The 15,422-nt window shown below is 36.9% G+C and overlaps 1 protein-coding gene across 1 annotated transcript in view; it reads left to right on the forward strand.

The window, feature by feature from the left end:
• Nucleotides 1-15,093, forward strand: part of DNER (delta/notch like EGF repeat containing) — a 121,390-nt gene extending 106,297 nt beyond the window's left edge. The window contains exons 10-13 of the mRNA XM_083847863.1: nt 855-968; nt 2,071-2,202; nt 7,022-7,268; nt 13,988-15,093. Coding sequence (XP_083703989.1) covers nt 855-968; nt 2,071-2,202; nt 7,022-7,268; nt 13,988-14,099 — 605 coding nt within the window. The 3' untranslated portion in view covers nt 14,100-15,093. The remainder of the gene's footprint in view (nt 1-854; nt 969-2,070; nt 2,203-7,021; nt 7,269-13,987) is intronic.
• Nucleotides 15,094-15,422: the final 329 nt, after the last annotated feature.

The raw sequence follows: 15,422 nt of genomic DNA on the forward strand, positions 1-15,422 counted from the left end.
GGGACCTGGTCCTCTGAACAGTTTTTCCTGATAACTGAGCTTCCTTCATTCCATACTTAAGGTATTCAGTGACACTAATGAATGGAGCAGAGGTAACCAGCTCAAGATATTATGTGGGCTTCAATTTCACTAACACCTGCCCCTGTCTGCAGTCCCCAGTGCTGCCTCCACACCCCCCTGCCTTCCCCTGCGTGGGCTCCAGGCTGTTAGCACTGCTCTGGACTGCAGCATAGGCCAGCATGCACGGGTGGGCTTCTGGCTATGCTGGCTTCTGCTGCTGTGCTGCAGGAGTAGTGGCAAGAAGCTGACTAACTCAGGTGTTTACTTATAGGTATACATTTGAATAAATTAATGTCTTCTCTTATTGACTTAGCCGTACTCCTCAGTGTCCTGCAAAAGTCACTCAGAGGCATCAGAATGCCTATTAAAGAAATTCTTACATCACATTACTACTGAAGATGATTATTGTTTAAATAATATATTGAGGAATAATATCATATATATAACATATAATATAAAAACAAACATAATAAATAATGAATAATGTATTATACGATATGTATAATATTGAGGAATTTTACGTAGCTGATCAGATTATGCTTTATTGTACCATTGCTTTTTCACAGAAACTCCAGCAGTTCTTGGTAGCAGAAACTTCCCTACCTCCCTTGGTGGGTCAGAAGGGAAGCACGTGCGTTAAAAGTTTAGCCAGCATAAAATACAAGGCTTTGGTTTTATGGTAGGCTTGATAGCTGGACATTGTTGTGCTCATCCAGATGAAGTTATCACCTGTTCTAACTTCAGACTGTCAGCGTGGGTAAAGTTAACAGCAGTTACTAATTTTTCCCTTTCAGGAAGGCACTGTGAATTATACAAAGACCCTTGCATTAACATCAACTGTCAGAATGGCGGCACTTGCGACAGTGAAGGACTGAATGCTACGTGTATTTGTGCACCTGGATATGCAGGCAAGTTAATTTGTATATTACACAGGATGTCAGTGTTTGCAGTGTCCAAGACAAATACCATATAAGACAGCATCTCTTTAAGGAAACAAATTAGTTTGGACATCGGTGAATTGTAATCAGTTTAATGAGAATGAAAAGTTATTGATATTACTTGCAACTGCTTTGAACTTTAAAAATTTTGCAGCAAAAAAAAAAATCTATGGCTAAAGAGAATTCACTAGGCTAAGAGCTATTTAATATGCCTTCTGACATTTCTGCTTGAGACTAGATTGCATTTTAAAAATAACGTTTTGAAGAATTTCAGGTAAGCTGCTGTACTAATTGGACACTGTTGAAATTGGAGGATGTTTTAACCTTGACCTATTAGTTCCTGTGAGCTGAAGAAACAAGTCATTCTGTTACCTGAATATGCAATTGCTAAAAGCCCTAAAGTGCTTGTTACAAATCAATTTGCACTTTCAGAGTAATGGTAAGCAGCCCGTTTAATCCTTTGGCCTTGTATTTAAATTGACATGATTGGTGTAATCCAAATATCTGCTGTCAAAATAATTTGCAACCTGATGTTCTGTTAGTCATATAAGGTAATAGGCGAGTCATAGGAATAGATGAACCTATTCACAGCCTTTTTGTAGATCAAATGGTGCTCTCTCTTCTGTGCTTGTTAAAGGCCATTAAAAAAAAAAAAAAGACTTAGCTTTCTCTTGCACAATGGCTGTTTCTCAGAGGCACTGATTACCTATATTATAATTACTCTAGCAGTTCAGGATATATATATATATATATATATCAAATTGTTATATCACATTTGCTTTGGAAGGAACTCATATTTAAAGAAAGGGGAGACAGATAATCTAAGTGAGGTCAGTCAAGTCACTTAGCCCTCAGGCTTTGTTTTCACCTGTTTGAATGAGGATATTTCCTTTTTAGGGATTCTTTGAGACTGACTTCTTGAAACATTATGGAATACTTTTGATGTTCTGAGAATAAAGATGCTATTGAGCTACAAGGTGTTATGCAGTTAGAGAAAAATCAAATTACATTGATGTCATACCTGATATACAGCCGCTATATAGATTTTTTTTCTTTTTCTCCATGATATAAGGTGAAGAATGTGAAATTGATATTAATGACTGTGACAGCAACCCCTGTCATCATGCTGGAACTTGCATAGATCAGCCCAGTGGTTACACCTGCCATTGTCCACATGGATGGGTTGGTGCAAACTGCGAAATACGTAAGTTTTGTAAAAACTTTATAGAACTTTTTAAAATTATATATAAAGTTTGTAAAAACTTTACAGAAGTTTTATATATATATATAGCTATGTAGTTAGTTGTCCTAAAAACTTCTAAAAGTGATATAGACGTTACAGAAATTTACACTTGTCTCTAAATATCTGTCTGCTGCACTCTAAATCATCTGTAAATCATCAAAATTCTGTTAAATGTTTTAGAGGAAAATGCTGAACCAGATTTGGATGATAGGGATGAAGCATAAGGTTGATTTGGATGAAGGTGAGACTGTAATTGTTCAAAAGTGTCTATGGAAGATAGAAAATTCTGTTTCTGGGCACCCTGCTTGGTTGAGGTGCTGGACCAGATTGTCAAAGATGCTGTCTCACAGTTGGGCACTAAGCAGTTTGCCTTTTAATTGCATGTATTCAGAGCTTGTTTTCATACTCGCCTTGTGTAAAGGATACTTCCATAGAGCCATAAGCAAGGTGCTAACAGACTGGTACCAACTTCTGAGCACCTGCAGTTCCAGCAATGTTTCTGAAAAACTGCTTTGAACTTGCTTACCTAAGGAAACAAATCCTGTGTAATTCTGCTGACCGATGTATGCATGCTGTCACTATCTTTTTCAGGATGAATTTTTCTAACTTTAAGCCAATTTCCACTAGGTTTGTTAGAAAGGTAAAGGTCTCCAGAATGAAGTATTTCCTAACATTTAGTAAGACTTACAGAGGTTCTGGGGTTGGGTCTAGTAACAGCTCCAGTGTAATCCTTCTTAGCATGGAAAAAGCTTTAGTGTAAACTCTCACTAAAGTCTAATTGTGGAAGATTTAAAACAGAAATTAGACTTCATTATTTCTGCTGCTTTGAGAGCTGCTTTGGATTTCACTGATGACTTGTTCTTGGGCTTCAGATGTCTTATTAGAGAGTTTAGCCATGTATTTAACTGCTTCAGTGCTCAGATACTGCGCTCATGGATCCCCTCGAGATATTACACAGATACACACATTTCTGTGAGGGGATTTACACCTGTTAGCACAGCTAATGTTGCAGTGATATGCCACATATTAAAAAAAAATAAACAGAAGGGACTCAGGACTCAGAAAACTCCTATTGTGCACTCATGAGAAAATGCCTACATAAAGGATGGAATAAAAAATGTTTTCCTTATCTCACTTCCACAAGGAGGATACGAAAATTCTCTCTTTACTTACACATTACTTAAACATATCAACTGCTTTTTAAGTTTATTTCTATTCTATTCTATTGCCCTACAGTCACTAAGTTTGGCTCTTTGCACCACATATACCTGGTGTAAACGCATGAGAAGATGGGTGAAGCAGAAGGTGGAAGGAACCTTTTCTGTTGCCCAGCTGCTCAACTACTCCTGCTTGCCCCTGTAAGGGATGCATGCCCCTAAGCACGATGTAAGGCAGGTGAGGTTCAGGCTTACATCTGTGAGTAGTCAACACCAATTCCTTTCTGACCCCATTAGTAAGTTGGCCGGAGGGAGAGTGGATAAAACTATGCTTGAAATTTCATTCTCTTGAGGAAGATGTCTCTGCTTAGTGCAAATTTCTCTACACATAGCATCTGCTTATACTTGAATCGCAGTGGCCTTGTCTGCTGCTCAGGAACCTGGTGTTTCTGCTCATTACACACGTATAAACTATGTAAGTTTAAATGATGGGAAGGAGCAATAGCACATAGTTGTTGCTGTTTTAAGCCTTTCACTACCTGATTTTTCTTTTATCCTGTGACTGCAGTATCAGGAGGCAGAGAATTAGCTAAGTTAACTGGCATTGATAATACTGCAAGTCTGATTCTCAACCAGAAATACTGGACCTTTTATTTCCATCTCAATATTTGGAGAAAAAAATCATATAGTATTTTTCATGGCAATTGCTCTCAATTGAAGAGGTTAAAATTGTTTTTTTCAAACAAATCAGGACAGCTACTAGAGTGTACATATGTAATAATAATAACGTAGCAGATATTAAAAATGCAATCTAAAATTTCTGGTTTGGATTAGCCTTTAAGGAGTGAAAACAGGAAAAAAAATCTTTGCATAGTCATGCAGAGATATATTTTGAAGGACAATTAAATTTAAAATTTGAGGGTTACCAAAAGTTTCTTCAATAAGCATAACATCAGCAAATGTCACACATTCCCTTGCTATTAGTTACTTTGAAACAGCATCAAAGTAAAGTGCTGTGTTGTTATGGAGCCCTGTGATGCTTCACAACAGTCAGATCTAAGTATGGACATGCAGCCTCTCTAATCAATGCAGTGGCTTATACCCAAAGCTGTGGAAGCTTTCCTAAACCGCCTGGATTTTAACAGGTACATAAAGGATTATGCAAATAGACAGGGACTGAGTTTTGAAGAAATCACTTTGCAGAAGGATTTGAAAGCATTTTGATCTGCAGATTTTTCTACAGAACTGTGTATCCCCAGGAAGTTCTTTGTGCTGGTTCTCTCCTGCACTGAGTTATCCAGCTGTTTTGAACCCAATCCTGATCATGTCCAGAAATAGAAAGGCCATGTCCAGCTCTTTTCTAATCTGGCGCAGTACATCTGGACTCACTGGAGTTCAGTCAGTGGTGCACTGGATTCCTGTCCACCTCTAAAGATTGAATCTTTTGGTATTTCTGCTTCTGTTAGTCTCTCCATAGCCCCTTGAAATATTTATCATATTGCTTCAGCATTTTGTGCATAATGGTTAATATTGTATTGGAAATTAAATTTAAACCCTGTGCACTGGCTTCCTCACTGGACCATCCCTCTGAATGCTGGAGAAAGACAGGATAAAGCCAGGCTTCAGGCTGCTGAAAAGGGGAACAGTCAGGGCTGCAGGAGTCATTTGACTGGGTGGATCACATTTTATCTTAGGTGATTTTCTGTTACTAGCCATGAAGCATGAAAGAGACTGATGTACTGATGTACTTTTTTTTTTTTTTCCTGGAAAAACTCTGTAATTGCTGTTAGTAGTTCCCAATTTTTTCCACTAGCTGTCTGTTTTATGGGCTTGAAGTGCCTACCCTAGCAGGATTTCAGGGTTATCTTTTTGTCAAACTGTACTCTTTTATTTTCAAGTGGTGTATATACAAAAAAACAGTCAAGTGAAATGTAATGTGCCTAGGTGAACTGTGATATTTATTATATCATCTTATTGTTCTTACCAGTGTTAGCAATACTGATCAATTAGGATTAAATTTATCTTAATTATAAAGAGTAGATTTTTCTTCTCAAGATGAACTGTATTTGCCTAAAAAGTTAATGGAGCATTCAGTGTAAAAATGCTACAAAACATCTCTCATGAATTCCCTAATCCCTGCTGGTTACTTCTTAATATCATAACCTTTGCCACTTCTTAATTATTAATGTGGTTACCAAGGTAAGCCAAGCCATGTGGTTGCTTGAATACTAATATTAAAAAGTATCTGTAGTGCAGACTGTATGGTGCTCATTGAAATCTAATTCTTAATTAATTTTATTAATATTACTATGACAACTGAGAATACAGTAATTTTGAGCTGTCATGTGTTCTTTCTAATCTTTGGAGTATGAGCTGTTAATCTTTGTATTTTTATCTGCTGGAGAAGAAAGGAGGAAATATCTCTCATACTTATCATGCAGAGATGGAAGACACAGAGTCTAAACCAGAACCGTCTTCCCATATATCTGCTCACATTAGATCTGATTTGGCTTAGTCTGACAACCTGACAGAAACCACCATGTGTGACGAATGTGCTGCAGAACAAAAATAGAAACCCATCCCAAACTGCACAGCTGCATTCACTCCTCAGAGCCTGACTGAGCAAATTGCAGTAATAGCACTTCAGAAACATTAAATCCCTGAATGATTCAAGCTGATCAAAACTTCACTGATCTCTGAGAAAGATAACACAAACAAGGGGTCCTGTAAACTCAGCTCACATTTGCGAACAAAAAGTCTAAGCAAGTCCAAGTGCAGGGGTGCATCAGGACAGCCCTTTACTATTGTAAACAAAAAGCAGCCATTTCTTCAAACTCTGCCCAGATGAATCCCACATGTCAAGCTTTCAGGCTTTCTCCCTACCTTACTCTGAGGATTTTTTTTTCTAGTCTGGCATTGATAGATGATAGTTTGAATATCAAGAATATTTGTAAAAAAAAAAAAAAAAAGTTTGGAATATTTAAATGCAAGAAGCCTCTTCTACACTAGCATTACTTTAAGGTCTGCTTTGAGACCTCTCAGGGAAATTATGCTCGAGAGAAGACTCTAGTGGGCTCAGTATTATGAAATGCCCTTTTTGCCCTTGAAATGATGGTTCTCTATAGATGATTCTCTAATGCGTACCTGCCTTCTGGAGCTTTCCAGAGCACTATACACCTTACAAGAAGAATGAAAGAGGCACAGTTTTTCTTGAGCACAACAGTTTTACTTGCAAGGACCCAAACGTGTTGATGTCCAAATGTGTTCCAAAACCAAAATCTTCCAAGTCTTACCACACATCATTCAAAGAGTGAATCCCAAACATAAGGTCTTTGGCAGAATGAAGTTGGAAGATGTTAGTGCAAAATGTAATAGGTTTCTTGAGCAAAGCATCATGCCTACACGTAGGAGGGAACTCCTAGACCTGTATTGTCATATTTCTGGCTTCTGGTAATATTGTCATATTACATATTTCTGGCTTCAAAAGCCTGCACAAAAATATGGAAAGTCAATATAATAAAATAATTCTATTCAGCAGGAAGGGTATAAAATATTATTTAATACTATAAAATACTATTTAATACTACAAAATACTAATTATACCTTTTATTTCTCATTGGCAGATCTGCAGTGGAAGTCTGGGCATATGGCAGAGAGTCTAACAAATATGCCTCGTCACTCCCTCTACATCATCATTGGGGCTCTTTGCGTAGCGTTTGTCCTGATGCTGATCATTCTGATTGTGGGAATATGTCGCATCAGCCGCATTGAATACCAAGGCTCTTCCAGGCCAGCCTATGAAGAATTTTACAACTGCAGAAGCATCGACAGTGAATTCAGTAATGCAATTGCTTCTATCCGACATGCCAGGTTTGTTCTGGGGATGGTAACTTTAACAAAAATCTGTTATGATACGTAATTTCAGTCCATGTGTGCTGCAGCTAACCACTGCTGGCAGAGAATGGGCTGCTTTGTTGTGAAAAGACAGGATCACAGGCATTGCTCCTTGTTCTTTTTGATCCCTATTCTGTTTTCAGCTCAAGTATGATAATCCAGCACAACTCCTTGAAGACAGTGGGAGTTATTCTGAGCTTATTTGGTGTGACTGGTGATGAGAGACAGATGCAGTTCCTAGCCTGTAGGATTTTTTGGGGATGTAAACACTCTTTAACAGATGCACACAAATAATTTGATTAGACAGCAAAGCCACTTGTTGATTTTATGACTAATTTACCAGACTATTCAGTTAGACTCTTTTCAAATCACTGACTTTTTGTGCCCCTGTTTGCCTCCAGATGAGGATCTTTCTTACTTGCTTTTCTAGAGATTGTAATCTCTTGACATTTAATTTTAATGGAGCACTGGCAAGCCAGGGCATTGGGTGTCAGAATAATACAAAAGTAGGGCTGGAATGGATTCAACAGCTGCAGTGCAAGCTATTGTACTGATGTAGCATTAATTATATCTAGCTCCATGCCAATAATTTTCTTTATTCAAGTCCTTTGGAGGTTTCTAGAGTTAAAAAGGGCTTTCCTAAAATCCAACCTAGATTTTCTTTGCTATGAATTAGGCCACTTCTTTCTTACTGCTCTTCGGGTTGTCATGGACAATAATTTATCACCATTCTTTTTCTGGTAATCATGTAAATCAGGTCTCCCTCCTTCCATTCATCCCTTTCCCTCTAAACAAAGCAAAACTACTTTTTTAATTCACAGACTAAGCTAACCCATTCTTTCAGTATCTCCTCCTGGATCATGCCAGCTTCTTTACTGGTTCTCTGTCACATGTTCTGGATTGTCTTTTCTTTTTTGAAGGATCGTCCCCAAAACTGGAAATAGTTCTCCAGCTGAAGCTTTACCTGTGCCAAACAAACTAAGCAATCACCTCCTGTATCTTAATTACGTCATTACTGTTCATACATTTGAAAATGAAACTTTTTTTTTTTTTAATTAGCATTACACTAGGGATGTTTTAATTTTGTGACCTGTTAGACCCCTTCCTCACCCCCAAGATCCTTTCTGCCATGTTGCTTCCTAGCCAGCGTTATTTTTTCTGACATCTCTCTTAATAGGGTAGATCTTTCATTTTTCTTGTTTCTTTTTCCCATTTCTTCAATTTGTCAAGATCACTTTGAATTCCAACAAAAGCATTCATATATGTTACCATTAAAATGCTTTTAAAAGAATGGAGGGAGACACGTTCCTGTGCAGTGACTTGGAGAAATGTGTGCACGTTGGTTGGTGATTGCTGGTAATTCATTTTCTGAATGCTCTATTTCTGTTTCAGTGCAAATTAAGTAGGTTAATTTGTACCCGCACTGAAGTTTTCTAAGTTATCTGAAATAGATGAGGAATTCCCACAGGCTCAGTTAATCACATCACAGCTTTGGGCAGTAGCTCTTTAAACTGTTCCAACTAGATTTACACTAAAACATTTGTTCATTGTCAACACGTCAGCCAGTAAATGTTTTAAAAAGACAGTTGTGTATAGTTTATTTAACATAACAATCTAAATAATATGAGTGTTCTTTCAACTCTTCCCTTGACGTCTCCTTTGCCCCTCTGCCTTACATCTCTTCTACTCAGCATCTCCACACCATACACATCCTGAGAAGTGGTTTTTCTTTCAGTGGTGCATTGGAAGAGGAGGAAGTTGCTTTATGGCCCATAAAAAAGCTTTATAGCTTTTTATTATTTGGCCTTGTGCACGTCTACTGTTATGTACTGCTCGTCTCCAAGGGTGGAGAGCAAGGTGCAAAATGATATTGTTAATCTTTCAAATCAAACACCTCTCTTACGACTGCAGCAGAGAGGAATGTGTCATTCCTGTTCAGTTTCTACTCACTGAAGTGGTACTTTGCGCTTCCCAAAGACTGGGAATGGTCTCCTGAGGAACAGTGCGAGACACCTGAGTTTTCTTAATTACTTCTCAAAGCAAATCTGGCAGCTCTCTATCCAAGGGCACCAAGGGAAGGAATACCAGCAAGACAGGATCTTTTGGATCTGAATTCTCCCTGCTTTTTAGAGTTTTGCTGGCAGGTAATGGAAATGGTAAAACGTTTTCCTGTATGAAACCTTTCAAAAAGAAATTGGGCAAGGTCAGGTCTTTTCACTACTCTCTGGATTACTCTGACTAAATTGCCACTTATAACAAAGGGCAGAAGTTTAGAAAAAAATAAGTTTGCATAAGGGTTAAATAACTTCCAAAGAAGTCTTTAAAGTGGGATGCATTCATGATGATTGTTCAGATCTATATTATGCGGTTAAAAATCATGTTATTGGAACCTGTCAGTAAAGGCTTTCCATATCTTGGGAAAGGCGTTTCTACGTAATGCAAATGAAAAGAAATGTTTTCATTCCAAATAATAATTCTCTGACTCTCAGAAAATGGATGCAGTATAAAAAGCCAAGATAGAGCTGCCAAGTCAGGTAATTCAAAGAGATTTAGTGTGAAGATTATTGTGTTCATTTTGGCTTCAGGAACATATAAAATACTGTTTTGGTCATTTCAATCCAGGAAAAGATGCACGACTTTTATAGTTATTTTTGCATAAAACTACAAATCTGCATATTAAGAATACCCAAGTCTGAATTTTCAGTTACCATATTTAAGAGACCTGACTTTCAAATAATAGGTTCTCAGCATTTTCTGAAAATCACCCCCCTTTCTCAGTTAGATACCAAAAGTTATTAGTAATTTTGGAAAATGTAGGGCTTGAGAAAAGTGAGTAGATTATTTCCTTTAAATGTAAGATTTCTGTTGATGCCAGTAGGCATCCAGGGAGTGTGGATGCCTGTTGCATATTCAGTAAATTATTTTAAGATCACTTGTTCAGGTTTCTCAGCAGATCTTTATCCTGATCACTTTTTATAATTTGATCTCTGCTAATCAAGGTGCTTGCTGTAAGCAAAAATGAACGTGATCAAGGATAGTTACTAATAAATGTCTACTTTTAGTGAATGTTCTAAGGATTAGCAGATAGAACTAGACAGTATTCTAACAAACTGAAGCACAACTGTCTTTACTATTCATTATGCAGAGAGTAAATAAATACTCTAGTTATATTCATTTTATCTTTAAAGCTTATAAATTTTAAGGCCAGAAGAGAATGTTGTTTTGAAATAATTGACCACTTGCTAATGCAGATGTAAGACTTCACTAGATAGGAACCAGAAACTGCTGTTGAAACTGGATCATTCACTTTAGAAAAGCATCCATACTGATTTCATAAGATATCCAGTCGCAGAGATGGACCTACTGGAAATTTTTCTTGTGTTTTGATATCATTAGCATTAGATTCCAAGCACTTCTTGCAGTGTAGTTTGCTTAATTCTAACTTCCACATGCTGACGCTTGTTCTGTCTATGTGTGGGCTGGAGAGTCTGGTTCATCAGGCTCTGATTAAGTCATCTTGTCACAGCGGGGTAAGCTTCTCCCCACCACACGTCCTGTGCATGTTCCATGCAGTGAACACGCTCCTGTGTTTGAGTCTGCTGTGTCAGACTGCAACATCCAAGGCTTCCTCAATCTGATGAGCTTCAGTATATTCTCTTTTTTTACCCTCTAGCAGCATCTCAGCTTTGTGGAAACTCTAGGATTACAGTTCAGTTATATTAAGGAATGCACAATACCACTTGTGCACTTTTTTTTTTTTTTTCAGTGAATAATGCAGAGGAAATTATTTTCTCATTATTCTCCTCCTGTGGAGAGAAGAATAATCTCTTCCTCCTGTAGGTATGGATTTTTTTCTTCTGATCTCTCTCTTTTTCTTCTCTTGTTTAAACTTATTTGTGGACTCCTTATATGAATTGCTGTTTTTGAGCACAGTCGCAATGTGTGGTTTCTTTCTTCTGCTTTTGGGACCACTCCAAGCTCCAGCCTATCTCACAGAAGTTGGAGGTTATCATTTCCTTAAGGCTTGGCCATAAATTTTCTCAAAGTTCTACTTGAATGGAATTGGAGAGGTTAACGACTCTCTATGCTTAGCCATCTTTTGAAACACCCTTCTAAGAAGTGGAGAGGCAACCCTGTGCCATGCTTGGAGTAGAATTTGCAGACAGACAAACATGGAGCAGCCTGTGCCAGGAAGAATTCCTGCGTTGAGTAGGATGTCCCCAAAGTTGTCAGAGAACCCTCAGTCTCTTAGGTGAGTTACACAGGTTGATTATACTCAGTGTTTCATTACCAAGTGCATTTTCCAAATTCCATGCTCTCTATGCCCCTAGGAATTATCTCTGATACATACATTGGAACAGTACCATTGCTCATGAATAGTCATGTCAATGCTAAATGTAGAGGCCATAGAACTTTCCCAGTCCTCCTGATATGCTCTGTTTATAGATCCAAACTCAAAATTGTTCTTCAGATGCAGTATCCTGGTAAAGCTAATGTTAAAATGATTATCCATCATGTCCCTCCCGTCTTCTTCCAGTATGCGTGCATCTCAGGACTGAGGTTTAGCCATCTGGTGTACAATCTTTGTTCATAGATGAATAATCTTGTGTTTGGTCATACTTGTCTTTTTCATTTATTAGTATGTGGTTTTTTTTGTTTGTTTTTTTTTTTGTAAGCAGTCTATTAATTGATCTGGTGCAGTTTGTAGCAGGAAACTGCATCTTTTCACTATTTATTACCCCTTTAATCATTGTTTTTACAGATTGTATTGGCAATTGTTTTATGTTTTTGTCATCAATTAAACTGTACAACAGCATCAGATCCTTGTGTGATGCTACTAGATACGCACCCATTGAGCTAGGACATCCCATTTAGCAATTTTGCTTTGAGACCTCCAAGTTTTGTGTTAACTCTGTTTAGTGTTACAAGCTGGGACTGGCTTCTGAACAGCCTGATCAAAGCAATGTGGTCTACCAGTTAGATGGCTCAGCCAGGCCACAAACAACTAGCATATGTTGTGGTCTTTCCTCGGTGTTTTCTAATTAGGGGCACATGTCAACTCTGACCTACACAAGAGAACAGATTTTGTACTGTTTCACCATATGCAACAAGCCATGTGTTCTCTGTACCTGTCAAAAGGGCAAAATTTTACTTAAATCCCTGGAGAATTTTCATCATCATTTGTGTCTGTGAAGAAGCTCTGTTTCCTTTAAACCCTTGAGAATGACGGAGAAATTCAGAATTCACTGCTGCCTTTGATTGGTAAGATGCCATAACTTGATTCTTTGATTTGATTCTTGGAATTTTATCCCATATATAGAAAAACAGATTTATCTATTATGAAGCTGATGAGGGAACATGGCCTGTCTATACTAAAGTAAACTAGAAGAAAGCAGACATTCCTGCACAGAAATGTTATCTAGTGTGGCGTTATTGACAGCTGAAATACTTAGAAAAATGAGATTACCAACAGATAGATCATAATACTTCCAGCAATTTTAGTTTTATCAACAATTCTAGATCATTTTAAATAGCCAAGAATTAAATTGGAGTGGTCAGGAAGTTGCAAGAAAATCTTGGAAGAAAATCAAGTTAAGTTTGTTTTCATATAAATATTATCCTCAAAGTCTGAATTTTCTGAACCTCACCTTCAAATGCGCACAAATTAAATTAACACAGAGTTAACATGGCACATAGGAAGGGAATAAAAAGAATCCTTTGTTTGGATCACTATACAAATAAGTCTTTCTGTTTCTATGTTAATATTTTTTTCTCTGCATCAGGTCCATAGGGAAGGCAGGTTTTGGCACTCTTTTGCCTCATTTTTATATAATCCTTTTCATTATTTATAATTCCTGTAATTGTAGTCATTTTTAACACGTAAGTCATGTTTCTGCATTCAAGTTGCATTTTAGCACTGTATCTTAATAAATGATAAGATGCGTGACAGATCGTCTATGCAGTGCAAAGGCACCTAGAGGAGTTTTGGACGTGCCGGCACTGGGACCACAATGATACAGCCACAGGAAATCTCTGTACTCTGTTGCTTATGATGCCTTTGCAAGACTGGTAGGTTTATGTGGCATTGCAATAACCTAACTGCCATTAATTTTGTCGGTGTTGCAAATAGCATGCTGAATGTTGATAATTTCAACTTGCTTCTCAAGTGGATGTCAGGTGAGCAAAGTCTTCAAATTATTTTTTTTTAATCCTTTGTCTACAGTTTGCAACTCAATTCACTGCACAGCTGTTGCATTTCCAAATGCAAATGTGATATGGTTGTCTGATATTTGCTTTTTTTTTTTTTTTTAAATATATATGACCTGACCTCAATGTTGGTTGTTAGAGTGGGCTCTAAAATAAAATTCTGGCCTTGTCGAAATTGTATCAGTTTTACCCTTGCCTTCCACAGTCTTCCCAGATTCTGGTACTGCTGAATTCAGGAGCTGAATTCCTGCAGAATTCCTTTGATATGCAATCTGTTTATTGTGTTGTTGTTATTAATCTGATGCATATATTTTCGAAATTCCAGTTCAGATATTTAAATATCTGTACTTCCAGAATGTTGCAATACAATTTAGAATTTACCTAGGCTCTCTGGGTTTGTTTCTCACAGCATACCATCACTCAGTGGGTTGTTGCCATTAACTTGTTCATACTTCTGTTTGTCACCACAAGCTTTCTTTTGTTTCCAGGTTTGGCAAGAAATCTCGACCTGCAATGTATGATGCAACCCCCATTGCTTATGAAGATTACAGCCCAGATGACAAACCTTTGGTTACACTGATTAAGACAAAAGATTTGTAACCTAGTGTATCTTTTTTGCATTATTTTTCAAAAGGATGGGCTACTAACCTAATTTAAATATTTTTAAGAAAGCATAAGTAATTTAAAAACATTAGATGCTTCAAAATTTTCTGTAGAATATTTAAGAACCAATTTTCTGCAGCTTTTAGTTTGGAAAAATATTTTAAAACAGAATTTGTGAACTTGATGAATTACATTTTAATGTACCTTGAGCTCTATAAACTATAAGCTTACGATAGTGTGTGCTTTTTTCTTGGTAGACACTATTACTAAACCCAGATGAGTTTCTTGTGGTTGTTACAGAACAGAAAACAATAATTAATGAGGAATTCTTTATGACATGTCAGTGCCAGCTTTCTAAGTAGAGGTAGGAAAAATGTGAAGCATAATATGATATATAATATATCCATTAATTAAAAAAGTCTAAAATGTTTGTGTTGTGAAAAAGAAACTAGTAAAAATTATTATTCCTAATCTGAATGAATTAGCTTTTGCCTTATTCCATGCATGGATAGACAACCTATTTCTCCATTATTTCCTGAAAGTTGCTGGAACATATTCTTGAGTTGATGTTTGACATTTTTGTAATAGTATTCAGGCTAGGCCTTGTATAATAATTAAAGTGCCTCCTGAGGCAAAATAAGGGCATGATCCTTTAAGCATTGAAATCAATGAGAACATTTCCATTGACTTCAGTGGGCATGGGATTAGATCCTACAATTGGACTGAATCTATATTTTTCTTTAAAAGTTAAAGTTTTTTATATTGTGAGTAAACTAAGCATATGGTTTGAGTTGTTCGTTTCCTAAGGTTGTTGATGTACAATATTGTTTCATGAAATATTGTGTATTTCTCACAGTGCTTCTAATTTAGGATCAGTATGTTTTTTTTTTGTTTTTAATTTTATTTTTTGTGGCTGTATTTGATTGCTTATGGGCTTCTTAAAATTCTTGCTTATTTCAGAAAATATCAAATAAATGTTATCAAGTGAAGATTGGAGCTGTTTCTTTTGTTTTTCTTAATTTGAAAATGCAATGTTGTCTATAAATTTGAAAAGACATTCACGTATGTGCTATAAGTAATGCCTAAGAAGATATTCCAGCTGTTAACCTGAAAAACAAAACCAAAAAAAGTACTTTGTTTACAAGGTAAGTTATTTTAGCAAAAGTTAGCTTGGAGAATGGCAGAAATGGAGAACTGTGTGATATTTCTGTTGAAGTATCTGTTTAAGCTTTCAGTACAAGATAAAGGCAGGTGAGTGATGAGGTTTCCCTGATTTTAGGTTTAAGGAATTGGGTCAAGGAGGAGAAAGCTCGGGTTCAA

Source organism: Anser anser, assembly GCF_964211835.1.
Source record: "Anser anser genome assembly, chromosome: 9".
NCBI classification, from domain to species: Eukaryota; Metazoa; Chordata; class Aves; order Anseriformes; family Anatidae; genus Anser; species Anser anser.